Below are 25,324 nucleotides of genomic sequence, written 5' to 3'. Positions count from 1 at the left end.
GTCGGGATGGCGAAGATGCAAGAAAAATCCTTTGTTGGACAAGGTGGAGCTGCAACTGTGCGAAGAAGCATGAGGTTTCTTGCATGGGCCACATGATGGAAGCCCACCTGTCAAAGTACACCTGAGCCTGCGCTACGTCACAAGACCGCTTTGTGGCACCTCGAGATAAAGGTTCGTGTTTATCGTGCTTTCCAAAAAAAAAAAAAAAATAGTGCTATTTAGTAAAAAGAGCTGAAGAAAAGGCGTAGGACCAACACAGCTAGATGTGCCAAGAACCAGCCATGATGCTCTGAAAAAGACTTGCAGTTGAGAGCAAACACCTCGGTGTTTGCGCCAATATCGGAGTCAACAAAAGGAATAATTCCAAGGTACACCAGACAATACTGGTGTTGTAGTGGCAACATGGGCGGGGCTTGAGGCGCCATCCCCAGTCTCCAAGTTGCGAGAACATGAACCGAAAAAAAAAAAAAATAAAGGCAAGAAGAAGAAGAAGAAGGGAAAAAGAAGAAGGAGGTCGAGGAGGAGGAAAAGGGAAAGGAAGAAAAAGGGGAAGAGATGCGGCAAATAGGGGAAAAAGGGCCCGTTGTGAAATGCATGCTGAATTATAGACGCCTCTCAACAGGAACAGATAGACGATGCAAAGCTGGGCTCATACTTTGAGTATCTGTCTCCGTCTCAAAATCTCCTCGTATGCTTTCATCTTTTCCGTTCTGACATCAAGCGTGTCGCTAATAACATTTTGCACCGCCTTGCTGTCCTCGTATTTCCGCTTCCAGTATCTATATTGATCCCGCCAGTACTCAATCTCGCGGAAAAGGTCCGACGCTTTTCGCCCGCAGCCCTGCTCAACTTGCCGTTGGAGATGCTTGATCTTGTCCTTGAGGCTGCAGTTCTCATCCTTGAGCTCCTTCTTTTCCTTCTCTAGCTTCTCTGCAGCATGCTTAAGCTTTTCCTCGTCGCGACAATGCTTTCCCTCGTTGTGGGAAGCGTTTTCCAGGGACTTTCGGAGAGCGTCGTTGTCGGCAGCGAGAAGATTGACCTGCTTCTGTAGCTGGGGGACAACGACGTGGCAGAGACGGTGGGCTTCAGCTTGCGAAGTGGCCAAGCTTGATTTCAAGGCGGCGACTTGGGCGGCGAGACTCCTGTTTGTGTCCTCGAGGCAACGCTCCCGCTCTTTTGTGCGGTTCCACTCGTCAACGCTGACTCTGTAGTAGTCCTTTTTGACGTGAGCATGGCGATGATGGCGATGACGGTGGCCATGAGAGCGGGAGCGTTTGGCGGAGACGAATTGCGGTCTCCCAGTCGCCGACGCTTCGATGTAGACGCGTCTAGACATGCGTGTCTTGGCGTTTGGCCTTGATTTTGGGCTGCTCTGTTGCGCACCCACCTTGGCGGAGTTAGTTTAGGTGAATGTTTGGTGTCTTGGTGGTCGGAGGCAGGCCGCGCCCGAGTGCTTCACGGCCGATTGGCAATTTGAAAAGAAAGCCGCTCAAACGGAACCATGAACATTGATGATGGGCAGTGGAAAGCGGGGGACTGAGAAAGAACGAACCCCCCCCCGTCTTAAGTAGTTTTTCCTTTTGGAACTACGAGAAACAACACCGTAGACTCAAAGAATGACTTGCCCAGGTGATGGTGGACGGGACAGCAAGCGGGCGAGGACGGGTTTAGGTCATGGATAAGGGAGGCGTAATGGAGGGCATTCGGCCTCTGCAGGTGATGGGATCAACGGCAAGAATGATATACAAGTAGCCAGCGGCTTTGCGAGGTCATGACAAAGACTTCGCCTTGCGTGTGCGTGTGCGCGCGCGTGTGCTTGCGAAAGGTGTGCGAGCCGGGGCCCCCGTCTTTGCAAAGGCAGCCTGGAGCGCTCTCGAGTCTGCCATTGTGCCCTGCCTTTGATACATACAGGGCCTTTGACACGAGGCTCACATGAAAGGCAGCAAGAGAAACGGGTGTGGCACTGGCACGCGGGCGGTAACAGACGGATGCCAAGTATAGGGCGGATAGAGGTGTGCTGGTGATGGTGTTGTCACTTGCGCCCTGTGGCTGATTGCGTCGTCGAGGCACGTCCAGCTTCAACTCTGAGCCATGACCGAACGTCGCGTCGCGTCGCCTTGGCGGCTGGTTCGACCCCAAACGCCGCGGGAGATGGCTCATAAGACTGCTCGCTGGCTGTGCAGAGGTCAGCAGCCCGAAAGCTTACGTGTGCTTTGTTTTTTTTTTTTTTTTGTTTCTGGCTTTTTTTTGGTTTTTGTTTTTGTTTTGGTTCTTTCGTTACTTTACTTTGCATCGCGACACAAGGCTCTGGAGAGGTGAAGAAGTCGGACGGGGGCGGGAGAGGCAGCAAGTTGGAACAGAACACGAGGCTGTAAGGGTCATCCCATCCCATGTGTGCGTCTGTCCCCCCAGCGGATCCGATCAGATGGCTTTGTCTGGAGGCCGCCGCCTTTGCATCCGACTGCGAGCGACGTAAGCAAACCTTGTCCCTTTTCATGCGACAAAGTGGTGGCAGGGTCGGAAAACCAGCAGCCGCAAAATGAAACCATCCATTTCATGGAGCGATGCGATGCGATGCGATGCGATGCGATGCGATGCGGCGTCACCAAGGTCGCAAAAGCGCAAAATCGGCTTCGTGGTTGGACTTGCGAAAACGGTAAACGCAGAACAAGCGCAGAACAAACGCAGCGACGCGCGACCCCGTCCGGCGCACTCCGTACGGCGAGCCCCATCCGATCATTCCGATGTAACAGCTAACAGCAGGGGGGATGCAAGGGGCATGCACGGATGATGATGCGAGATGCCCGTCGGCGTTACAACTATTAAGGTTCAGAGGCAGCAGGCAGGCAGCAGGCAGCAGGCGGCAGGCGGCAGGCGGCAGGCGGCAGGCGGCAGGCGGCAGGCAGCATAGTGCATAACTCACCCGCACTGTGGTGCTGCCTCGAGGCTTCAATTTGTTCTCTCTTTACCCCCCGCCCTCTCTACCCCTCTCACCCCTCCGCCCCTCCACCCCCACGTGCCAGAGACAAAGAAGGCTGGCTTCCCCCCCATTCAATATCCTTTTTGCATCTGACACGACACGACGGCCCTCAGTGACATCAGCCCCAACCCCACAGCCGCAGCCACGAATGCCACGTTCCTGGACCTCCATCCTTTGAGCAAGCTCGGTTTCGCTGTCATCACAAGGGAAAGAAAGCCTTGTTCGGGACGGGTTTGCCTAGAAACTTGCAGAGTGGCTCCCATCCATCCTCGGGGCTCCATTGCAACAAGGTACGCGCAGGAACGCTGCCCCGAACGAGGGCGCAATGCTCGTCAAGGATCCATCCATCGAGCTGCGTGCTGAAAATCACCCCGGAAAAAGCCCCCAAGGGCAGCGCGTCAAGTTCTCCTTCTCCTGCATCCCGGAACAGCTCGCTGCAGAACAAGGTTCAGACCCAGAGAATCCAGTTTTGCCTGCTTCGCGGAATGGTGCTCTGCTCTCGGCGGCTCTTGAACCCGGCTTCATGGTCTTTCCGAAAGCTGAGAATACCCTTGGCGTCCAGATAGGCAATAATAAGGGCTCAACCGACGGAAGGCTTGCGTGCCACCACCACCCGGCCTGCCCCGACCTCGTCGTCTCTTCCCGTAGATCCCCCCCCCCATCCTTTGTCGTCTGAGGGAAGGAGCGCAATGTCGTAGCTGTGGTGGGTGTGATTACACCCGAGCTCGATGAGGGCCGCCATCGCTCGCAACGGTACTGTTCGATTTCTTTGCGATGACGCGAGGGGGGTATATGATTTCCCTGAGGGGATCCAAGAGGCTACACAGCCACGAGTTGGCTACGAGTTTGCCATGTCGAAAAGAACCCTTGCGGTGTGGCCTCGACTGGTTGCTTGTCGACGAATAAGCGCGAAAAGCGATGCCATCGATCAGACTGGTATCGTATCAATGCATCAATGGGATGGGTCAAGAGGCAGCTTGCCTCGTTTTGCCACTGGATTGCGGCCAAGGATAATATCTCGGTTTGGGCCTTCTCGGTCAGCTGGTATGCCTTGTATGCCGCCGGACTATTACTCGAAAAAGCCATGCCGTTGGAGTCAACCCGGGCTCGTTGAAACTCGACCACAAACGGCTGGAGAAGAAGCCAGAGCACATGCTGCAGGTTGGGCTGGTGTTGGCAGGTCGGCAACGGGCGGCAACAGGGCGGCACCGGCCGACGGCTGCTGGCTACTGAAATGCCGGATTCTTGCCTTGATGTCTGGTGGACTCGCAACTCACAATCCATCAATTGCTGCTAATGCCAGCCTCCCCCATGTTGCTGCAATTTCTTGCACTCGTCGATCCGCGTTGACTACCTCACCAACAGAGGGGAAGGGCGTGCATTGGGGAATAAGAAGCCGCACCTACGCCTGCAATCGCACACCATCATCTGGGTCTTGCTGGCCATAAGCACGGAGAAAGCTGCCGAGAGACAACGGCATCGCCCTCTGAGGATGCCCAAAGCAACTGCTCGAGCCGGCAAGCCGTCCTTGTCTCGAAGCATTGCCCTCGTCCTGGCACCCTGGAGCCTCCTCCTGAATGCAGCTCAGACACCCCTTCAGACACCCGGGATCCATCTGTTCGCCCGTGGCAAGGTCTGGCCATGAGCCGCTTGTGTGATTGTTCTGCCCGCCATTGGCCGAGACCTGCTGATCCCCTCTGGCCGCCTGCAGCGCGTCCTCTCGTCGACCTCGCTTGGACATGCTTGAGCGCTACCGCTCTGGGGCCGACTAGCAGACATTTGTGGGCGGCGTCTCGTTTTCCGGATGGGCGTGGCGCGCATCAGCCTATCGTGCTTGCCAAGTCCCTTTGCTTCTGAACAAGTGTCCTTCATCGTAATCAGGGGCACGCCAAGGCCTCGGGCGACGCGGGCGTCGTCTTTGCGCTGTGACGCCGGGGCAAGCCCAGAGATATGCCACGTCTGCTTACTCGGCCGGGTTTCCCCTGGGCAATGTCTCGGGGGATGACCTCGGCCGCATCATTGCTCAGTCCGTCGGCTGGAAGTCTCTGGCGAAGCTGTCAGGGTTCAAGCCGAGGATGTACTGTGCCGCGCCCAAAGCCATCAATTTCATGTTTTGGGGCGGCCTTGAACAACTTGCTCATCTTTGCGACGTACTTTTACCAGGACACCAGGACCACCAGGACCACCAGGGACTGAGCAGAATGCAGACCACCTTGAGACCCCCCCCCCCGCAGCAGCATCACTGGTGCTCTTACCGTTGCCCTGGCCTCCCAAACCCTGAGCCATGTTTCTGGGCATGTTGTGGCGTCGTGGTGGACGGTCTGGTCTGTTTGACAATGGCCTGCCTTCTTCGCATCGCCAAGCCCGCCTCTCCCCTCTCGCCCTCGGACACAAGTTGCTGTGCACGCTGATTTCCCGCCTGGCACCGACACCTTGCCTCCTTGACAGCCGTGAATATTGCCGTGGCGGACGGTTATTAGAGCTGCCGACTGGTTCAGCTTTGCCCTGGGGGTCACATCCATTGCAGTGCCAGCTTGCGCTTTCAGGGGTGTCGGCCGGCGTGGCAATTGTAAGCTGTTGGGATGATGTTGCTCGGCGGCCAGAACTGATCAGCAGCATCCCAGGCTCTAACGCTCCCGATTCTCCCGCAGCTCCGGCGTCCCGGGCTGACGGCAGGCGGCGACTTGGCAGCCCACACCACCGACAATGTCACGGGGGCAGCGTGTTGCACAGCCAGGGCCGAGGCGATCAACAGAACAACGCAAGACTGCTCGGGGGCTGCGTCGACGATTTCGCACACAGCTTGCATGCACCCTGATGAAAGCTTTTGGTGAGTTCTGGTACCGGTTTTCTGGAGACAGGCGGCGTGGCAGATGCCCAGCTCGGTACCCAGCTTACTGACTGACACTCTTTCAAATACTGGCGCGGGATAATTCTACTGCTCGACATTCTTCTTTGCGATCGAAGCAAAAAATACGCAGCGAGCAGCAAGCAACGTCTGCACAAAGCCTGCTGTCAAGCTTTTATGTATAGAGGCATTTGCTGGACTAGGATCCACTCGCTTCCTCTGGCGATGACGCGAAGACTTTTCTCAACAGTGCTGGTGCCGGGTGGTATTTTTCCTCCCAACTTGGGCTGGGCTGCGCCATGTACGTCTCGGCAAGGTCGTTGCAGAAGATCGGGCAGGTTGGGAAATCGTACAGGCAATTAGTCAGGGAGAAACGGGCCGGTCGAGATTTGGAGGAGATGGAGATTCAGGGGGGAAGAGAGAGGAGGCTTTCTATTGTAGATAAGCGCAGAGTGTTACACACAGCTCCCCTTTGCTCAGAACGAGGGGCACGGCTCGATCAGGATCACCTGGAGCGCCCATCAAATCCTCCTATTCAGTCTCTCCTGGCGAGACTAATAGAATGTGGCTAGGGAGTCTAATGCCAGCGGCTTTGTGTTATGCGAGTCGGTCCCGCGGGCTGGCTGCGAAGAAGCGCAATGCTGCTTAATCGTGCTTATGGACGTGTAGGTTCTCCTGGGTCTCAGAAGGAGGTGAAGCTTGTATTCTGAATACATATTCCACTAGAGTGTTAAAGCTCTTGTCTTGGTTCCGCAGCCTTGGTTTGACTGGCCGATACTGTGTATGGAATAGTGCCTGATCTGGATCTTGTATAGGTACGTATGATGCAAGAAATGAAAAAAAGGTTGAGTGTAGTACTCAGCAGTCTAGGCGTACAGAGATTATCTTTTAAAGCGAGTGCGACTTATATGTGGCAAGAGTCTGGACAAGAGATATAACGTCGGGGCAGGATAGTGATGAAGAGAAGAAGAGCCGGCTCAGAAACTGGTAGTTGAGCTAGAAGCTAGTATGGTCAGTTAATAACTTTATTTTTCCAGCACTTATTTTCCCCCATTAAAGGCTTCTTTTTTCTTCCCTAACTTTATCTCAGATTGCCCTCGCGAGGATACACTTTCAAAAGAAGCATGCAATGCAAGTTTCGACGCCTTTGGACATGTCAAACCAGGTAGCTTGTCTGCCCCGTCGCTGGGAACTGACTGGGCTGGGCCCTGGGGTTCCGTCACGTCATTGCGTGAGTGTTGAAAGGCACAGGCTTGTTTTTTGCGCTGCTGTTGCCGCTGTCAAGTATTGTGAACAAACAAGTTCTACACAGTTACGTATAGCGGCATGGATCTCGTGGCGCACGCCTAGCGCCCCCCCCCCCCCCCTGCTGGACATGGTAAGCGCAGCTCGGCCAGGGCCTCGTGATTATTGTCGACCGTTATCTGGAGGGCCTCGATTCGACTCTGGCCTCGCGGAGCTGCTCTTGGCAGCATTCAGACGCTCCTGGAGCGGTCCGGTTGCTTGTCCCCGGATCGGGGTCCCTCCTAGCCACGTCTCCAGGCCTTGGCTTTTTCATAGGTCGCGGGAAACGGCCCCGAAAGCTTCTCCAGAAGCCACAGAAAACGGCGGTAGAGCCTTGTGAGGCCTTCCGGGGAAAGGAAACGCGCCAAGCGAAATCATGGGATGCGGCGGATCCATGGTCTCGCAGATTCACACCTGTGGGGGGGGGGGGGCACGGTCTGTGAGGATCGCCCCTGCCTGCTATACGGAGTAGTGCTACCCATAAAGTCTAGCTCTTCGTGGCTCTTTGTACCACACCACCCTTTAGTAATACAGCAATTAACCTCTGCATTCCGGCCGTGAGGGATAGGAGGCGATTGGCGATTGGCAATTGCGGCCCCAACAGGAAGGGTCAGCTCGATTCTCAAACCTTGGCCTCGGCAAATTTGCCAAGGAAAACAGCAAACTGTTCGCGGATATTTCTGATAGGCTCGCGCGTCCTGGAACAACGTAGTCCCGGGTCCGCGTGCCATGTCCCTTGGTTGTGCTAAAGGTGGACCCACCTCTTGCTGAATACCTACCTAGGTACCTAAGTACCCTACCTACTGGGTACTGAGTACCTCCTTGGCAACCGGCCTGGCTGCCAAAATTTCATCCCTAACATCCTCATACCAGGAATTCCGGCATTTCTAATAGAGTTGATAAGTGATATCTCAAGCCTTAACACTAGAGATGATGTATGTAATATTTTGTCTGCTTTAAGTACTGCTAAACCAAGCAGCCTAATATAGTGGTAATAGCCTTATAGCGCCCCATATGCTGTGCCCTACAGGTGCGTAAAAGTGCGATGCACCTCAACACACAGTCAAAGGGATGCGGCTGTGCAGCCTCGTTCGTTCGTCAAGCTGATCCAAGGTTTGTGTTTTCCCCTTTGCGTTCCGACAGTGTGGTGGCCAGTTCCAGGAAGTAGCCCAGTACCTGGGCATTTCGCAAGCACCTGAGCCCCAACCCGGTTGCGGCTTTGCCTCTGCCTCGAGGCCCCTTGGGAGTGCTGGGTCGGAGTGCTGGGTCTGAAACCAGACGTCGACTCCGGAACCAGAGGCGCAGCCGCTCAGCCGCTCAGCCACTCCTTTGTCCGACTGCATCCCCCGAGGTTCCGTTGCAATTCACGGAACGGGGCTTCTTTCCAAGACGTAGCTGGCAAAAGACCAACGACCAGGTACGGAGTACGCAAGCAGGCAAGGTTCAAGGCGGTTGTTTCGAGGAAAAAGCACATAACAAAGTCGACAAGATTGCCAACGAGGCGCAGCGGCTTGGCCACAATAAGTCTGCGTGGGCCTAGCTGGCTGTCACCGCCCCAGCAGAACTGCACGCCACGCTTTGCTCCAGCTGGTGAGTCCAGGCGCTGCCAGGGATGCGCGCGGCACAAGCCTCGAAGCACGAAAGCAACATGTGCGTGTGTGCCTCTGCGGCAGGCGCGGTCGCATGCGGCTAGTCTATTGGGACCTAGCTCAGGCTCTAGCCCACGGCAGCTCTGGCAAAGTTTACCTGGGCCAACCAACCACAAGCCCAGTGCGCAGGTCCCGCACTGCACAGGGCCAGCCCACTCCAGGCTAGTTGCCACCTTGGGGCAGTGCTTGCGGCGGGCCCCCCGCATCACGATTCCTGTAGCAAGTCGACTTCCTTATCGCCTCTGCTTCTGTTTCCTCCTCGCGTGTTTATCTTCTCTTCCCTAGCATTGCTCCACGCCAGCCGATCGATGTATTAAAGCCCGCGTCACACCTCTCCTCGTCATTACCGCCATTCTGTTGGAACAAAAAAAAAAAAAAGACAGCCGACTCAAGCCGTCCTCCAAACCGCTACCAGCTGAGCTGCCAGCATCCCAACAAAACGTCTGGAAAACCCAACATCTCGCCGCCGCACAATCACGTTGTCTGGACCTCGGGCATCCGTCAACCTATATCACCGTTTCCCCCCCCCCCCCCCCCCCCCACCCCATCATGGACTCTTGTCCTCGCTCCTCGAGGTCGTCCTCGACCTCGCGCAAGTCCAATCTGACTCTGGATCTTTCCAACCTACCGCCTTTGGTGCAGCCCACGCCGCCCTCCAACACCCTCCTCTTCACCGGCCTCAACAACCTCGACATCTTCAGACCAGACAACCTTGAGCGAATTCGGGGCTTGGTCGCGCAGATTGCAACCATTCACGCGTTTGCGCCCCTCAAGTCGTTCCGCCGCATCGTCATCTCCTTCTTCGATGTGGACTCTGCCATCGCGGTTCGCCAGACATGGGACGGCGAATCCATCATCGGCGATCGCTGCCGAGTCTACTTTGGCCAGCCGACAAGCACCGAGGCAAAGAACGAGCACCTGACGCTGCCCGACGCCGGCAAGCTGTTCTTCATCTCTCCGCCTCCCAGCCCCCCCCACGGCTGGGAAGTGCGCCTCGAGGACGCGCCAAACAAGCTCGTCCACGCCGAGGACCTGGCCGAGGCCTTGGCCAGGCTGCACACCAACAAGGCCCAAGGCCCCGACTCTCCCGTCAGCCCGGTGGATGGGTCGATCCCTGCCGGCCGCACCAGGAGCTCCAGCTCGACGCTCATCTACCGGCCCGAGGAGCACGGTTCCAGCCCAGACCTACCAGCCGTCTTTGTGGAAGACATGACGGGTGAGCCAGACGAGATGAGCCCCGTTGAGAGCACAAGCAGCAGACCCATCATGGCGCACACGTCGCGGCCGCCTGTCGAGCTCATGCACGACGCATAGATTACCTTGTGGCACAGCCCGCCGGACCGAGAGAAGCAAAAAAAAATCAAATAAAAGAAAAAAAAAAAAAGTTCGATGCAAGGCATTGGCGTTGATGGTGTTTTTTTTATGCATGTTTTGCCAAGGACGCGGTTGAAACCCGTCTATGCGAGGCGTTTTGGCTTGGCTGGGGGCATGACCCCGAGGTCTTTTACCTGTCTGATACTCTTGGAGCTGTTTGGGGGAGTTTTTGGTTTTGCCCTTTTGCGCTGGCACAAGGCATGGCTTGCGCATGGACCACGGTGCTTTAGAAATGTACCCGGTACCGCTCGCGAGGGAAAACTTCGACATAAAGGAAGCTGCTGAATTTCAAATCATCTGCCGTGTCGGCTCGCTACGTTTGCTGTCTAGTTCTGTCGTCTCGTGCTGGTATGCCTCGAACATCTCCATCCATGTACTGCGCACGGCCCAGGCCAACAGCCAGCCAACAGCCAGCCAGCCAATTGCGACCAGGCGGCAGACCCACACGTGCAGCCCCCTTACTCCAAAGCCATTCGCTTGTTTCGGCCCCAGCCCAGGTCCCGGGCCAGCTTTTTCTCCGCTCCGCACAGTTTCCAACCCCATCACCCACCCCTTCACCAGCTCACCTGCAGAAAAAGGGTCAGCGACAGAGCCCACCAGGCCGAGGACGGCTCCTCTGCCAAAGAAGGAAAAAGAAAAAGAAAAAGAAAAAACACCATGACTTGCGCGTGCCGCCGTGCCCCGTGGAAGATGTTTGTGCGTGCGGTAGCGCAAGTTCACAACCTGTCCCCCGCCGGAGCCGTGCGGGCGACCTGGACAGCAGCGCCGGCTGCTGCCCGTCCGCCTTTCGCCGTGGCTGCCGTCCGGCGGTTTGGCACCACGCCGACGCAGAGGCACGAGGCGGCTTCTCCCGCCGCCGCCGGGAACTCCCAGACGGGCCGAGACTTCGCGGAGCACAAGGACGATGACGCGTCTTCCGCCCAGCAAGCCGCGCCGGCAGTCCGGGCGGACGAGCAACCAGCACCCCCAAGACGGCCTCGCAAAACCAACAATGCCGACGACAACGACGGCCACGACCACGACCACGACGTCTTCGTAGGGGCCACCGGCAGCAGCAGCAGCGCACCCTGCAAGAAGACGGCCGCGCCCGCCGCACCGGCTGCGTCGACGAAGCGCGGCACCAGGCCCGTCGAGTCGGGCCCAGACGACGGCCTTTCGTCCCCGCGTCCGCAGGCGAAGCCGGCAGCCAGGAAGGACTGGCAGGCGCAGAAGGAGGCCTGGAAGGTGCAGAAGGAGGCGCTGAAGCAAAAGTTCCCCGAGGGCTGGCGCCCGCGGAAGCGCCTGTCGCCGGATGCTCTGGCCGGCATTCGCGCGCTCAACGCGCAGTTCCCGGAGGTGTACACGACGCAGGCGCTCGCGGACAAGTTCGAGGTGTCGCCAGAGGTGATTCGGCGGATTTTGAAGAGCAAGTGGACGCCGTCGGCTGAGGAGGAGCAGGACAGGCAGGAGAGGTGGTTCCGCCGGGGGAAGCAGGTGTGGACGATGAAGGCGGCCCTGGGCGTGAAGCCGCCGCGGAGATGGAGGCTGGAAGGCGTGGCGAGGGACGTGGAGTGGCACGAGAGAAGGGAGCGGGCGGTGGAGAGAGAGAGGCAGAGGGACGAGGACGAGAAGAGGGCGGAGAGGGAGAGGAGGGCGAGCGGGAAAACCAGGGGGTGGTAGGCAGGTTGGGCTGCGGCCTGGGATCGTCGTGTATGATACGGGGGGTGGGGGGGAACTCTCTACATGGTGGGATAATAAACGGAATACAACCGAGCTCGGGGTTGCCCAGGATTCATGCGCGTAGCCGGCTGGGCGAAGACGGCATCGGTAAGAGGGTATGGGGGGCGAGTGTTTTCGATGAAGTGTTTTAGATGGGAAACATGCTCGACATGTCCCGACATGTGGGAAGAATCAAGTGGTCCGGAGCTCCAAAACCTCACCGAGAAAGGGCCATGGGCAGGCTCGAGGTAGGCAGCGCAGCATCGACACGACACGTTGGTTACGTATGTAGAGCAACTCCGCTGTCCGTTCGCTGGCCAGACGCCGCCATTGTGGCTCGAGACTTGCGCCCCACCGGCGCAGCCAGCCGGTCCCAATCCCGTTCCGACGCCACCAAAGCGACAGGCTCGCAGCTTCAGCTTCACATGTCGAAAATCCTTTGTCAACCTTTTCTTTTTTTCCCACCCGCCTTCCTCCCCCCCCCCAGCGTCTTGCTTCCCTCCCATCCCTTCCGACACCAAAATCGACCGAGCCCAGAAAAAAACCAAACCAATGCTCATCTTGCTTTGATTGCGCCCCGACATGCCTTTCGACAACCACCCGCGGCCGCCGCGGCGCGACTCGTGGTTCGCGCCGCTCTCGGTCGACCTCCTCGTCAAGGTGCTCGAGGCCACTCTCCTGCACCCCTTTGTGTGCTGGATGATTCCGCTGTGCCTGCGGGCGCGGGCGATGCGGTGGGACGCGCCGCCCATGGTCGCGTGGGCGGCGTGGGCGGCGCTGGTGACGCTGGCGTGGGCGGCGGGCGCGGCCAACCGGCGCGTCGCGTACGGCCCGCCGCGCGAGGTGGACCTGGGCGAGGAGGTGATTGTGGTGACGGGCGGCGCGAGCGGCCTGGGCTTGCTGGTGGCCGAGGTGTACGGCATGAGGGGGGCCAGCGTGGCGGTCCTCGACGTCGAGGACATGGAGAACGGGGAGGCGAGGGGCGTGACGTACTACCGGTGCGACGTGGGCGACAAGCAGGCTGTTGCGAGGGTGGCGGCCGAGATTGAGCGAGACGTGAGTTTTTTTTGATTCTTTTGTGTTTCCGCAAGTCTGTTTACGAAAGCGAGGAAGTGGATAAGAAGGAAGGAAGGAAAGAAAGGAACAGAGGATGGATGGTCATGTTTGGCTGACTTTTTTTTTTTTTTTTTGTTCACAGCTGGGACCGCCCACGGTGCTCGTCAACAACGCCGCCGTCGTCGTCGGCAAGACCCTCCTCAACCTCACCCTGGACGAGATCGACGCCAGCCTGTCCACCAACCTCCTCGGCCCGTTCTACTGCCTCAAGGCCTTCCTGCCGGCCATGATCCGCGGCGGCCGCGGCGGCACCATTGTCAACGTGTCCTCCGTCATCGGGCACCTCGGCGCCGCGCAGCTGACCGACTACGCGGCCGCCAAGGCCGGGCTGACGGCCCTGCACCGCTCCCTGACGGCCGAGCTGCGGCAGACGCACCCGGGGATCCGCACGGTGCTCGTCACGCCGGGGCAGCTGAGCACGCCCCTGTTCCACGGGGTGCAGACGCCGAGCCGCTTCCTCGCGCCGGTGGTGGAGCCCGTCGACGTGGCCAGGGACCTCATCGCCGCCATCGACGGCGGCCAGGGCGCCGCGGTCGGCATGCCCCTGTACGCGCGGTGGGTGGACTGGTACAACGTCTTGCCGGCGGGCGTGCAGGTCATGGCGAGGGCGGTGTCGGGCGTGGACGAGGGGATGAGGACGTTTATCGGGAGGCGGGGGATGGAGGCGGATGCCAAGGGCAAGCGGACGTGACGTGACGGGGGGGGGGGGGGCTGGCTGGCCGGGCTGGGCGCGCTGGACGGGGGATGAACGGCTTGGGGGGGGGGGGGGGACATGAGCGACCCCTCGTGGAGGACGCAAGGCCATCTGGTTGATGAGGTGGCCAGCATCCGGTTCCGGCGCGGCCAAGGACGACGCTACGATGGGTCGCGTCACATGGTGCTCCGATTGCGATAGCTGGGCGGTAGTTTGGCGTCGATGCTGGCACGTTGAACCAGACGGGCTTGTTTCCCCGAGCCGGAACCGGCGTCACCATCGACACCCGCATCATCAGGGTTGCACCGGCAGCGGCTACCCGGGCTATCCGCAGGCAGCAACGCTCTTGGTCAGGTAGCAGCAGCACGACCGGGGGGGGGGGGGGGGGGGGGGACGTGGTCCCGGCGCGATTTTTGTAGAGACTAGAGACGCCGGCCGCGACGCAGATGCCTCGGCGGACGCGGCACACGGGAACTAAGCTTCTAAATATTGTTTCGCACCGCCCAGCAGGCGGGCGTCAGCAGCCCCCCGACCCCTATTGCGCTGCGCTGCGCTGCGCTGCGCTGCGTCGCGTTGCGTTGCCAAGGAGAAAGGAGCTGACGGCGGTCGGTCTGCCGGGCACGGACGACGTGGCTGCTGCCGTTGTTTCGAGGATATTTTTTTTTTTTTTTCGCGTTACCCGCCTCGGCGCAGGTTATCCCGGGAAACGGTGCGACGCCACGGCAGGGCGGGCCCAGAACTGGTTGATTCATTCGAGGGCAGGGGGGGGAGCTTGGTGGCTTGTCGGAGCCGGCAACGGGCAGCAGGTCAGACAACATTGAAACCACCGACAATCACCGACAGCCACCGACAGCCACCCACCAGGCTGGACGCAGCCAGGATACGGGCTGCGGGCTGCGGGCTGCGGGCTGCGGAGCGCTCGGCAGGATGCTGAACTGCTGATGACATCATGCATCGTTATCAGTACGTCAGTGCATGCTGAACATCAATTTGTTCACCACCTGCACCGGCCTGGCCTGGCCTGGCCTGGCCTGGCTGGGGGAAGGGGGGGGGGGCGCTTCTAATCTCGCATGGCCGCGCCGCGCGCCGCCTGTGCGCACGCTGCCCTGCATTCCCCAAGACCGCGAGCACCGCCTGGCACCTGCCTGGTCCTTGGCTTCGCGCCAAGCCGTGCGGAATACCCAAAGCAAACATGACCAAGCAAACCAAGCAAACCTGGAGGGATCCGCTACAAGACGCCGTGCATCCAGAGTCTGGTCTGGTCTGGTCTGGTCTGTTCGCGGGCCAAGGCTGAACGAATTGCCGAGGGCCAGGCACTTTCCGCCGCCCGCGAGCACTGTGCGGCACCCCGTAGCGTACGTAGCGTCTGGTCGGCTCCGCGCCGTGGGCAGCGGCATCCTCGTCCTCCTCGTCGTCAAAAGTTGACTCGACAACACGTCAGCATGAACAATCTGGCTTGGGTCCCAGGCTCGCACGGCCAGGGCCTGCCGACTCTTTCCTACCCCGTGCTCCGTGCAGCGTACAAGGCAGTTGACCCCCCTGTCCGTCCCGCCGCGTGGCGCTGCGCAGGCGGCTTCTCGAATCTCACATTGCTTCCTCGCAACGGGGAGGCCGAACGTGCATGGATGCACGGACCCGGCTCCATCTGGGTTTCCGGGGCAGGATCTCAGGAGGGAAGGGGGGAGGGGGAGGCCCTGGGCGATCGCCTGTGGCGGCTTTCCGTATCCAAACATGCTGCCTGGCGCGATTGGTTCCATCCGGGCATTCTCCCAACCAGACACACCAGACACACCAGACACACCAGACACACCAGACAGGATTGCTGACAGGAAGCATAGACTCAATGGCACGGCACGGCACGCTGGGACTCGGGGACCTGGCGAGTAAAAGGTCTGCTGCGGCGCCTGGTCTCGGTGCTCTCGTTGCTGCCGTCTGCCGTCTGCCGTCTGCCGTCTGCCGTCTGCCGTCTGGTCCATCGTCGAGTCAATCTGGGTCTCTGGTCTGGTCAACTGTCTGGTCAACTGGTCTGGCCTGCAATCCGCTCTGGAATCAATCAGCCAGCCAGATCCCTCCCCTTGGGCGTTCCAGCGCCGCGCAGGGCCCAGAAGACGCCCCCAGGCCGCCACATGCACCTTGCTGGGCCAGACCCCTGGCGCCGCCGACGCCTCCAATTGCTGCTGGGCTGCAGGGGCCAGCGCGCAAACTGCACGGCCTGGCCTGGCCTGGCGCCAGCAATCGTTCTACAGTAGGTACCTGTTGACCTTGGAAGGTAGGTATGTACCTACCCAGTCAAGGTACCTAGGTAGGTACCTATGTAGCCATCTTCCCGCCAGATTGGCACCAAGCACCGCGCCAAACACCGCCAACACTCGCTCCATCACGCCTGTCGCAACGTCCATCCTCCTCGCTGCCTTCCTCCTCCTCCTCCTCTCTCGTGCCCACCTCGCTCTCGAGTCTGCTGCGTCCTTTAGGGGCTCTCTGCATTCTTCCGTCTCCGTCTCCCCCTTCTGGAATCGACTCGAATTGCTCGCCCGACTCTTTTTCTCGAGCCCGACTCTTTTTCTCGAGCCCGGCAGACCCTTCTCCTCGCTCATTGCCGGCTCCGCAATTGCCTCGTGATCGGCTGCCCGCCCGCCCGGCTACGGCCCCGTCTTTCCAGGAATCATTTCTGCACCCATTGAATACGGACCGCTTTTTTTTCATGCTGGCCAACTCGGCTTTGTCCTCGAGACAAACACCCCACGCCCCTCCGACGACCAGATCATTGGCACAGTCGACGGAACTTTGAACTTTTGACGTTGGAAGAGACGCCAAGACAGTTGCGTTGCATCACCGACCGTGCACCATTCGACGAGGATTATCTTTTGCTTTCTTTTCGTCAGAAATCGAAAAGAAAAAGGGAGAAAAAGGGAGAAAAAAAGGAGAAAAAAGAAGCAACCCAACCCATCCTTGCCAAGTCGCCACGCAGCCCACCAGGCGTGGTTAACCAGCATGCTTCTTGGCTCCCGACAACACTAAACTTTGCCCGTCTTCTTTCGCCCTCTTCAACTCGGCCATCATCATGGGAAACGGCCAAGGGAAGCCCGTTGACCTCAGTGGCGAAGGTATGCCATTCTCACCACCACCACCACCACCCCTCCCTTTTTTTTTTTTTTTTTTTTTTTTTTTTTTTTTTTTGCCCCCATCTCTTCATCTTTTCAGGCCTCCTGGTTGTCGCTTGCCGAGTCACTGTTGATGCAGGCGGCCATTCGTTCCCGTCGCCACGTCGACGACAAGAGACGGCTTTGATTGCTGACGTCAGACTCGGCAGTGAATCTTAACCATTTCCGCCTGCTGCGAGTCGTCGGTCGAGGCGCGTTTGGCAAAGTGCGAATCGTCGAGCGCAAAGACACTAATCTCGCCTTTGCCTTGAAATACATACGAAAAGATGAAGGTACGTGGGCATGCTAGACTAAGCCCGTTGCCAGCAGTGTCTGCTATATACTTTGGCCTCGCCTGGGCTGCTCTTTTGTACAATTCATGTCCCGCTGTTGCCCGTCTGACCGTTACTTGTCCTCTTAGTTGTCAAATCCGAAAGCGTGCGAAACATTGTCCGCGAGAGGAGAATGCTGGAGCACGTGAACCATCCTTTCATCTGCAACTTGCGGTACAGCTTTCAGGACATTGAATACATGTGCGCGACGCTCCCAGGACCCTTGCCCCCCCCCCCCCCCTGGCACCTGGTTTGCAAATTCCACCTGGCTAACCTTGAGGGGAGGGCAGATACCTGGTGGTGGACTTGATGAGTGGCGGCGATTTGCGATTTCACATTTCGAGAAAGACGTTTACCGAAGAGGCGGTTCGTTTCTGGATAGCCGAGCTGGGATGTGCCCTGAGGTACATTCACGGCCAAAACATCATTCATCGAGACGTCAAGCCCGACAACGTCTTGCTGGACTCTGACGGACATGTACACTTGACGGATTTCGTAGGTTTCCGCTCGCGCAGGCTGTCTGTCGTCAAGGAGCCCTCGGCTAATGGGAGGCGCAGAATGTGGCATCAGACGTGGTGTCCGGACGAACGCTGATTAGCAAATCCGGCACATTGGCCTACCTGGCGCCAGAGGTTTACTCGGGCAAGGGATATACCGTGTGCGCCGATTGGTGGTCGCTAGGAGTGTTATTTTACGAATGCATCTACAACAAGGTGCGTCTGGTCCTGGCGCAGTGGCCCGTGTTTTTTTTTTCCCTCCTTCTTCTCTTTCTTCACTTTTTTTTTGCACTCCCCCCCCCCCCCCTCTCCCCCTTGGCCGAATCTGACCCAGAATCATCAACGACTAGCGACCGTTTGAAGGCAATAGCGAGTCTACTCTCAGCCAGCAAATCCAAAACTCAAGCCCGAGATACCCCGTCACTCAACCGCCCGTTGCTCTGTCCTGTTTATACGCCATCCGCGCTGCTCTCAATCCCGACCCGCAAACACGCATGGGAGCGACGTGGGAAAGCTTCATCTACAACGACTTTTTCCGAACCATCGACTTTGATCTGCTCGAACAAAAGAGGATAGAGCCGATCTTCATCCCTTCGTCGGACAAGACCAATTTCGACGCAACGTATGATTTGGAAGAATTGCTGCTCGAGGAGGCTCCTCTGGAGGCGCGAGCCCGGCGGCAGAAGCCCCGGGAGAAGTTGAAGGAGGATGCTACGGATCAGGAGATCCGGGAGGAGGAGCTGTATCGCATGATTGAGAAGGATTTTCAGTCGTTTGACTACACCGTCGCAGCCTATAAAAAGTACGTCATCCCTGTCGTGAGCCCCGGTATTTTCTCTTCTTCTCCCCTTTTCTGCAATCTCGTTCCTTTTCAAGATGCCCCGGCCCTGACCTGGTTTGCCAGAATCACTGAAGAAGCGTCTCGCAATGTCGACTCACTCCCTCGGCACGACATGACACCCTACGGCGGGCCACAAGCACTCACCACAGACGAAGCCACGCCTTTCCCCCCGCCTGCGTCATCACTTCATCAGCCATTCCAGCCCGGCCCATCACAAGTCCCCTCGCCGTTCGATTCCCGACAAGGTCGTCCCACGCGTCCTGCCCCGCCTCCGCCTCTATTCCCGTGCGAACACCTCTCTCCACCCCTTGCTCACGCGAGCAACCGTGTGGCCAGCCGAACAGGCGGACTGCAAGTCACACTGGACGGAGGCGGCAGCTGGTCCGACTTGGCCCGCCAGGACGCAACCTTGCCCACGGACGCCAACGTGCCGTCAGACGCCAAGCCCGAAGGCTCGAGCGGCATGTTTGGCTTCCTCAAGGGCAAAAGAGGGAGGAACAACAGCCCGAGGCCCAAAGAGAGGGGTGTGTTGGGCAAGGAAGGCGCGAGAGTTGTGATTAGTTGACGCGGTGGGCAGCTTTCAGCGCCCAGCACCACCTCTGTTCCAGCCAGAGCACATTCACGGAGCATAGTCGCCGGCAGACTTGGTGTCTCAAGTCGATGAGGAAACAGGGGCCTCTGAATCCCCCTGGTGTTTATTGATCATGTTGAATGAATTTTCTTCTTCTTTTTTTTTTCCCCTCGTTGTCCCGGGCTTGAAATCCACCCCGTTGTGTGGTGACGTCCTTGGCCACCATGATGGCCTCGGCCCGAGTCCCGGCGCAACAACCGAGCCGGCACGCAAAGAGACGGACGTTGATGGTGGGAGGGGGGGTACCCGGCGAGGGCCGGAGCAGACGCGGCGCGGGAAATCTCGGCCCTCCCGACGACGCGCGTCGGCCGTTTGGACAAGGCGCCCCGATCTCTGGTTGAACCCCGATTCTGTCTCGCGACGAGGCTTTTCTTTTTTTTCTCGGGCGGCCCCCCCGCCTCGGCTGGTTGTTGCCGCGTCTTTCTCGCACTACTCGCGCCCGTTTTCCGTCGGCGAATTTCGGGTGTGTGGTGTGTTTTTTCCTTTTGGGGGGGTGGGGGGCGCGGCGTTGGCTGGGTTTTTTCGCATTTGAATGGCTTGTCGGGCACCGTGGCCTGGGTTTCTGGTGATGCATCGATCGCATAGGTGGGCAGCGCATGTAGAGTCATGAGCGGAGCTTGGCACATGGCATGGAGTAAGCAGCAGCATGTTTAGAGAGCGAGCAGCATGGACACGTCCAGAGTCAGCAAGCGTCACGTCTTGAGCGAGCAGCGACAGATCAGAGTGAGCAGCGCCCCAGGAGTGAATACAACACATCAGAGCCGATGAGCAACACCCAAGCAAGAGTGCGCAGCAACACATGCCAGCGTCGATAGGCGACGCAAGTTCAGAGTGAGAAGCAGCATATGCGGAGATGATGGATACTATATCCAGAGACGGAGTAGAGTAGTGAATAGCAGCATGTCCGAGCCAATGAGCAACGCGTCTCGAGAGAGCCCGTATATCCAGAGATGATAAACTTGTCCAGAGATGAAACATGTCCAGAGATGAGACATGCCCAGAGATACATGCCCAGAGATACATGCCCAGAGATACATGCCCAGAGATACATGCCCAGAGATAAAACACGTCCAGAGAGTGAGCGCACACATGTAGAGACAGCAAAACATGTCCAGAGAGTGAGTAGCAAAACCCCACCAATGAATAGCAACGCCCAAGTGAATACGTCCCGTCAGCCTGTTTACTGGTACACTCTGATCCCCTCTGGTTCCCTCTGCCATTGCCCCCCCGGGCGGCTGGCCACCGCGTCTTTGCGCGTGCCACCTGCCGTGCCGTGCCGTCAATCAAGCCAAGCCAAGCCAAGCCAGGCCAGGCCAGGCCTTATCCGCGCCGAGTCCCACCCGAATACAAACCCACGTCGCGCGGCTGCCCAAAAAACAGGGAGGGGATCAAACGGAATCTTGTCCCCCTACGGCAGTGTCGCCGCTCCGTTGGGCGTTTCTTGCTTGACTGCCGCGTCGCTGCCCACGTACTTGTGGAGGATGGAGTCAAAGTCGTGCGTGCCGACGACGGGCCCGCTGCCGGAGCACTTTGCCTTTTTGGCGAGCTCGGCGCACAGGCCGTCCAGGTCGAAGTCGCTGTTCTGCGCCACGGGGCAGCCTCGCAGCTTCTCCCTGGGCGGGTGTTAGCAGCACGGACGGGGTGGCTGTTGCCGAGGGGGGGGTGTGGGGGGGATGGCTTCGTAGCCACGTACAATATTTGCGTGCAGCTCACGTTTGGCGCGGCGGCCAGATGCTGTTCCGTGGCCCTTTGCTGGGCGTCAATCTCGGCGTCAATCTCGGCGATGAGGCTCTTCTTGGGCGCGGGCGCGGGCGCGGTCGCGGTGTTGAAGGGCGTGAAGAAGTCGGCGTCGAGCCCGTCGCTGAGCAAAAAGTCGTCAAAGGAAGGGTTGCCGGCGAGGACGCTTTCCTGCGATTCTCGGTAGTCGCCGAACAGCTGGGGGTCGAAGCTGCCGCCGCCGTTGTGCTGCACGAGCCAGTCGAAGCTGGGGCTCGCCATGTCGGCCGCGTTGGCAAAGTGCGCAAACGGCTGGTCGTGCGGCGCGGAGCTGGGCTGCTCTTCGCCAATGGTGGTCAGCGTCTCGAGGGGCTTGAAGCCCAGCGGGGATTGCGTAAACGGCTCGGGGGACGTCCCGCATGACGAGGTGGACCCTCCGGTGAGGGAGTTGGACGATGCCGACGGAGAGCTGGTGGCGGCGGCGGCGGCGGCGGCGGCGGCAGCACCAGCACCAGCACCAGCACTAAAGGGGACCGAGTCGAGGCTGGTGCGAGAGCCGGCGCGGGTTGAGCCTGAGCCGCTCCTGGAGGGCGCGGAGGCGCCAGCAGGCTTCGGGGCCGAGTCGTTTCGGCTTGGCGGAAGCGGATTTGACGGCAGCGACTGGCTGCCTTTGCCGCCCAGGCCGGGGCCGGGACCGGGACTGTCCTTCTGCCCATTCGGAAGGGGACTAAAGGGCCGAGGCCCGGGGAGGGCGCCGAACCTGGGAAATTCAAACTGAAAGTTGACATCGCCGAGGTTGACCAGAGCGGCGTTGCCGAGGGACGGCTTCTCTTTAAAGGGAGGCTTGGTTTGCGTCGCAACGGCCAGGCGCTGTTTGTACTGGTTCAGCTCAGCCGTGATAAGGTCCACCTGGACCCGCAGCTTTGTATTCTCATGGTTGGCAGCCTCCGAGGCCTTTTCCAGCTCCTCGACCTTGGTCTCCAGGTCCTTGAGATGCTTCTCCTTGCGTTCTCTAAACGCCCGTTGGGCGGCTCTGTTCTGTGCCTTGCGCTTCTACATACGAGCGGCAAATCAGCGGACTTTCGGAATTGGCCGGCTGGCAGGCAAACGGCAAGTTTGCAGTCTCTCGCAAAACTTGCAAACGAACAGGAAGGGAAAGGAAAAGATAAAATGAGAAATAACAAAAAAGAAATAAAAAAAAGAAAAGAAAAGAAATGAGAAGAGGTGAAAAAAAAAAAAAAATTGGGCGCTTACAGTTGTGGGCTCTGACGTGAGCGGCTTACGGCCGGGCTTTTTGGCAATCTTTTCCGCGCTCTCCCGTCTCTTGGAGTCATTGCCCGGGCTGCTGTCGTCGTCCTCGCCGTCGGGGTGGCTTCTCTTCTCGTGCGACTCGTTTTCGGTGGATTCGGACTGGGCTGCTTCAGGAGCATCAGGAGCATCAGGCGCATCCCCGGCCGGATTCAGAGGATCGCCTGGGCTGGCATGGGGGAAGTCGAAGCCGGAAGCGCCAAAGCCGTAGTCGTAGTCGTACTCATCCAGAAACGGGCCGTCCTGGAAGCCAGCTCCTCCGGCGGTCTGCAGCGGGGAAGCCTGAGATGAATGGCGAGGCAGCGGCATGCTCTTGGCCGCCGCCGCGGGAGCGATGGGCTGCTTGTTGGCATTGAGCGCGGCAAAGAGCAAGCTCTGCTGGTGCGGGGTGAGGAAGAAGTTGGGTGGCAAAGAGCCGGCCCCGTTGCCGCTGGAAGCCATCGCGAGCTGCGCACGATGGATGGGCGGCGGAGGACCGAGTGGTGTTGATGGCAAAGGCAGAATTCAAAAGTGGACAGGTGGTAAGAGGGACAAGGTCTGGGGAAGAGTGGGCTGAGGCTTGGAGCCGACGGCAAGTCAGGACGTCGACTGGCCGACTGTGTGAACTGTGAAGAGTCAGAGACGAGGGCCAAGCCGCGGGCCAGTCTGGTTGCCAGAGTCGCTCAAGGGAGGGTGGTGCCGGGGGACCATGTTCTGGTCGAGTCGGCCTCGACAACCGAAGAACGGGGTGGCCCAAGTTGCTGACGACAAAAAAAAAGTCGGGGACGGACGCGGATGCAGGTGCAGATGCAGATGCAGATGCAAAAGCGGTTGCTGATGCGGATGTGGATGCGGATGCGGATGCGCACGGTGCATGGCGAATAGTTACATCCCAAGTGTCACATGTCACTCACGTGACCCTCACGTGACAACGTCCATATATATATACATATAGCTTAGCTCCCCGTAGATATTAGCTAGAGAGAGAAACCAAGCCTATTATAATACACACTCTAACCTCATTAATCGTAATAATTAGTAGCAATTGCATATTACTAGAACCAGAACCAGAACTAAGAGTATTTTTTATTTTTCTATACTAATAATACCGTAGAGCCCCCCCGCCGTTTTCCTGCGATATTCCTCCCTGCAACTATCTAGATAGACGAAATAGATAAGTCTTTAAACCCCCCTTAGTTTTTAAAGCTATTCACGAGAAAGGCAGTATCACCCTAAAACTATTCACGAAAAGAGCAGTATTATCTATCTTATATGTCTTTATATTCCCCTAGTAAAGACTTGATTTTAGATTCGCAGCGTCTCTACGTCTTCTGCAAGACAAGTTATCCATAGTCGATATAACTTACTTAACGTTAACGAGATACTACTTTACATTTAGCAGAAAATTTTTCGCTATTTAATGTGGATACTGTTTATCCCGTTGAATAGGTTAAGTTATACTATTCCTTTACTTTTTTCCTAAAAAGGTAGACTAAAAAGGCCTAGCAATTTGCCCTAACGATAAGTGACGTTATCGATACCTAACCTCCTTCCCTAACTTTAGGTATTAATACTCTAGTCGATAACCTTATTAATATATTAAGTAATCTATCTATCGAAAAATCAGACCACTCCCTTAATAAGTCAGACTATTTATATAACTTATATAGAACTTTTAATATCGATAAGTTAGTTTATTTTATTTACCTACTAAAAAGAGAAAAAGCTAGATTACTCTCTATTATTATATAGTTAATTAAAAGGTCTCTATTGATTACTCCCTAATAGTCCCTATTGATAGAGTAAAACCTATCTGAATAGTCTAAATAATCTTAGGAACTACTTTAATTAACTATATTATCTAATGCTTTTTAATCTTAATAGCCTTTAGTAGTACCTTAAGATTTAATAGCTGCCCTCTTTCGTTTAGCCGAATAGATAGTAAGATAAAATAAGTAGATTGCCTATTAGAATAATAGCTTAATAACTCTATTTAACCGATAGGCTATTACCCCTATCCCTTTTAGCTTAAATAGTACCTCTAATACTAATATTACTAATAACTCTATTAAAATCCTATAGTAGCCATCAAAAAACTTTTCGCGATTTCGCCCGCACCTCAGTACCGGCGCGAATATACCCCTAAAACAGTCAAAAAGTTAATAAATCAATCCCTTACCTCGTCTTACCCCGTCTGCCGATAGCGTATTAGCACCGGGAGGAAAACGCGGTCAAAGCGGCGGAAATTATAGATTTAGATAGAGGAAACAGGGGTAGACTCGAGTCGAGCCACTATAACCACTATATCACTATCGCCAACGATAATTACAGACGAATTAGCAGCAATATCGCATAAACTAATATAGGAACCTAAGAAGAAACCGAATTGCTTAAATAGTATTACTAAAAGATCGTAGACTATATCCCGGTAGCTATACTGGGAAATATATAGAATGCTATTACTAGCCTAGTCGATAGTATTAAATGTATTAACCGAACTAATCCCGCTCTAAACCTAAATTCGAACCTTATTACGACTAATAATCTAGAAAAAATAGTAGAAAGCGCTATAAATAAAGCTTTTGCCTTAAAGACCCCCTCTAGAACGACCTAGGCTAGTATTGCTACTAAAAGTATACTAACGACTATACTACCTAGACCGACCACCTTACCTATACCGCCGAGAATCTACTATAAAATAATAATTAAAGGAGATAGTATTGCTAAGAACCTACAATAGAGAACCCTTATTGAGATTATAAAAGCGGTAAATACTACTACTAGAGGTATTAATGCTATTACCGCTCGCTAACTCTATAGCGGAGATATAGTTATTACCTTTGCAGAAGCTGTATCCCATTTTACTATAGAAACCACCTAAATCCCCCTTATATTCGGTATAAGAGCTATACTAAATATCCGCACCTTTAGTATTATTATTAAAGGATTCCCTATTCGATTCTCTAAGAATATCCCTATTAAAGATATTAAACTAAATTTAGCCTAAGCTAATAGCCTTAATATTAGTAGAGTTGCTATAAGGAAACCTTACGAAGAAGTAATAAGAGCCCCCCTAATTATTAGAGTAATTAATATAAAAGTAGTAAACCAATTCTATAAGACTAGAGTTATCTACTAAATAGAAATCTTTAAGGCTAAACTATACAATGAAACTATCTACCTAAAATAGTACTACTAATACTTTAAATTTAGATATATTGCGAATTACTATATAGA

General features: G+C 56.5%; 8 protein-coding genes across 8 annotated transcripts; 4 read left to right on the top strand and 4 right to left on the bottom strand.

Moving 5' to 3' along the window:
• Positions 1–649: 649 nt before the first annotated feature.
• Positions 650–1,336, bottom strand: UV8b_06154 (uncharacterized protein; the record flags this gene model as incomplete). Its single annotated transcript, XM_043143651.1, has 1 exon — positions 650–1,336. The coding sequence occupies one exon, from the start codon at positions 1,334–1,336 to the stop codon at positions 650–652; it is 687 nt and encodes a 228-aa protein (XP_042999586.1).
• A 3,046-nt stretch (positions 1,337–4,382) lies between these two features.
• On the bottom strand, positions 4,383–4,721 carry UV8b_06153 (uncharacterized protein; the record flags this gene model as incomplete). The annotated part of the gene is made up of 1 exon (XM_043143650.1): positions 4,383–4,721. The coding sequence occupies one exon, from the start codon at positions 4,719–4,721 to the stop codon at positions 4,383–4,385; it is 339 nt and encodes a 112-aa protein (XP_042999585.1).
• Positions 4,722–5,522: 801 nt separating this feature from the next.
• On the bottom strand, positions 5,523–5,929 carry UV8b_06152 (uncharacterized protein; the record flags this gene model as incomplete). Its single annotated transcript, XM_043143649.1, has 2 exons — positions 5,523–5,794; positions 5,887–5,929. 2 exons carry the CDS (start codon positions 5,927–5,929, stop codon positions 5,523–5,525), a joined length of 315 nt encoding a protein of 104 aa, XP_042999584.1.
• Positions 5,930–9,310: 3,381 nt separating this feature from the next.
• On the top strand, positions 9,311–10,075 carry UV8b_06151 (uncharacterized protein; the record flags this gene model as incomplete). Its single annotated transcript, XM_043143648.1, has 1 exon — positions 9,311–10,075. The coding sequence occupies one exon, from the start codon at positions 9,311–9,313 to the stop codon at positions 10,073–10,075; it is 765 nt and encodes a 254-aa protein (XP_042999583.1).
• Positions 10,076–10,792: 717 nt separating this feature from the next.
• UV8b_06150 (uncharacterized protein) lies at positions 10,793–11,794 on the top strand (the record flags this gene model as incomplete). Its single annotated transcript, XM_043143647.1, has 1 exon — positions 10,793–11,794. One exon carries the CDS (start codon positions 10,793–10,795, stop codon positions 11,792–11,794), a length of 1,002 nt encoding a protein of 333 aa, XP_042999582.1.
• Positions 11,795–12,415: 621 nt separating this feature from the next.
• UV8b_06149 (uncharacterized protein) lies at positions 12,416–13,640 on the top strand (the record flags this gene model as incomplete). Its single annotated transcript, XM_043143646.1, has 2 exons — positions 12,416–12,889; positions 13,032–13,640. The coding sequence occupies 2 exons, from the start codon at positions 12,416–12,418 to the stop codon at positions 13,638–13,640; spliced, it is 1,083 nt and encodes a 360-aa protein (XP_042999581.1).
• Positions 13,641–16,704: 3,064 nt separating this feature from the next.
• On the top strand, positions 16,705–19,018 carry UV8b_06148 (uncharacterized protein; the record flags this gene model as incomplete). The annotated part of the gene is made up of 7 exons (XM_043143645.1): positions 16,705–16,747; positions 16,954–17,076; positions 17,205–17,316; positions 17,406–17,610; positions 17,673–17,828; positions 17,963–18,414; positions 18,517–19,018. The coding sequence occupies 7 exons, from the start codon at positions 16,705–16,707 to the stop codon at positions 19,016–19,018; spliced, it is 1,593 nt and encodes a 530-aa protein (XP_042999580.1).
• Positions 19,019–20,492: 1,474 nt separating this feature from the next.
• UV8b_06147 (uncharacterized protein) lies at positions 20,493–22,549 on the bottom strand (the record flags this gene model as incomplete). Its single annotated transcript, XM_043143644.1, has 3 exons — positions 20,493–20,697; positions 20,778–21,853; positions 22,055–22,549. 3 exons carry the CDS (start codon positions 22,547–22,549, stop codon positions 20,493–20,495), a joined length of 1,776 nt encoding a protein of 591 aa, XP_042999579.1.
• Positions 22,550–25,324: the final 2,775 nt, after the last annotated feature.

Source organism: Ustilaginoidea virens, chromosome 5 (assembly GCF_000687475.1).
Source record: "Ustilaginoidea virens chromosome 5, complete sequence".
Classification (NCBI taxonomy): domain Eukaryota; kingdom Fungi; phylum Ascomycota; class Sordariomycetes; order Hypocreales; family Clavicipitaceae; genus Ustilaginoidea; species Ustilaginoidea virens.
This window is presented reverse-complemented; position numbering and strand designations above follow the sequence as displayed.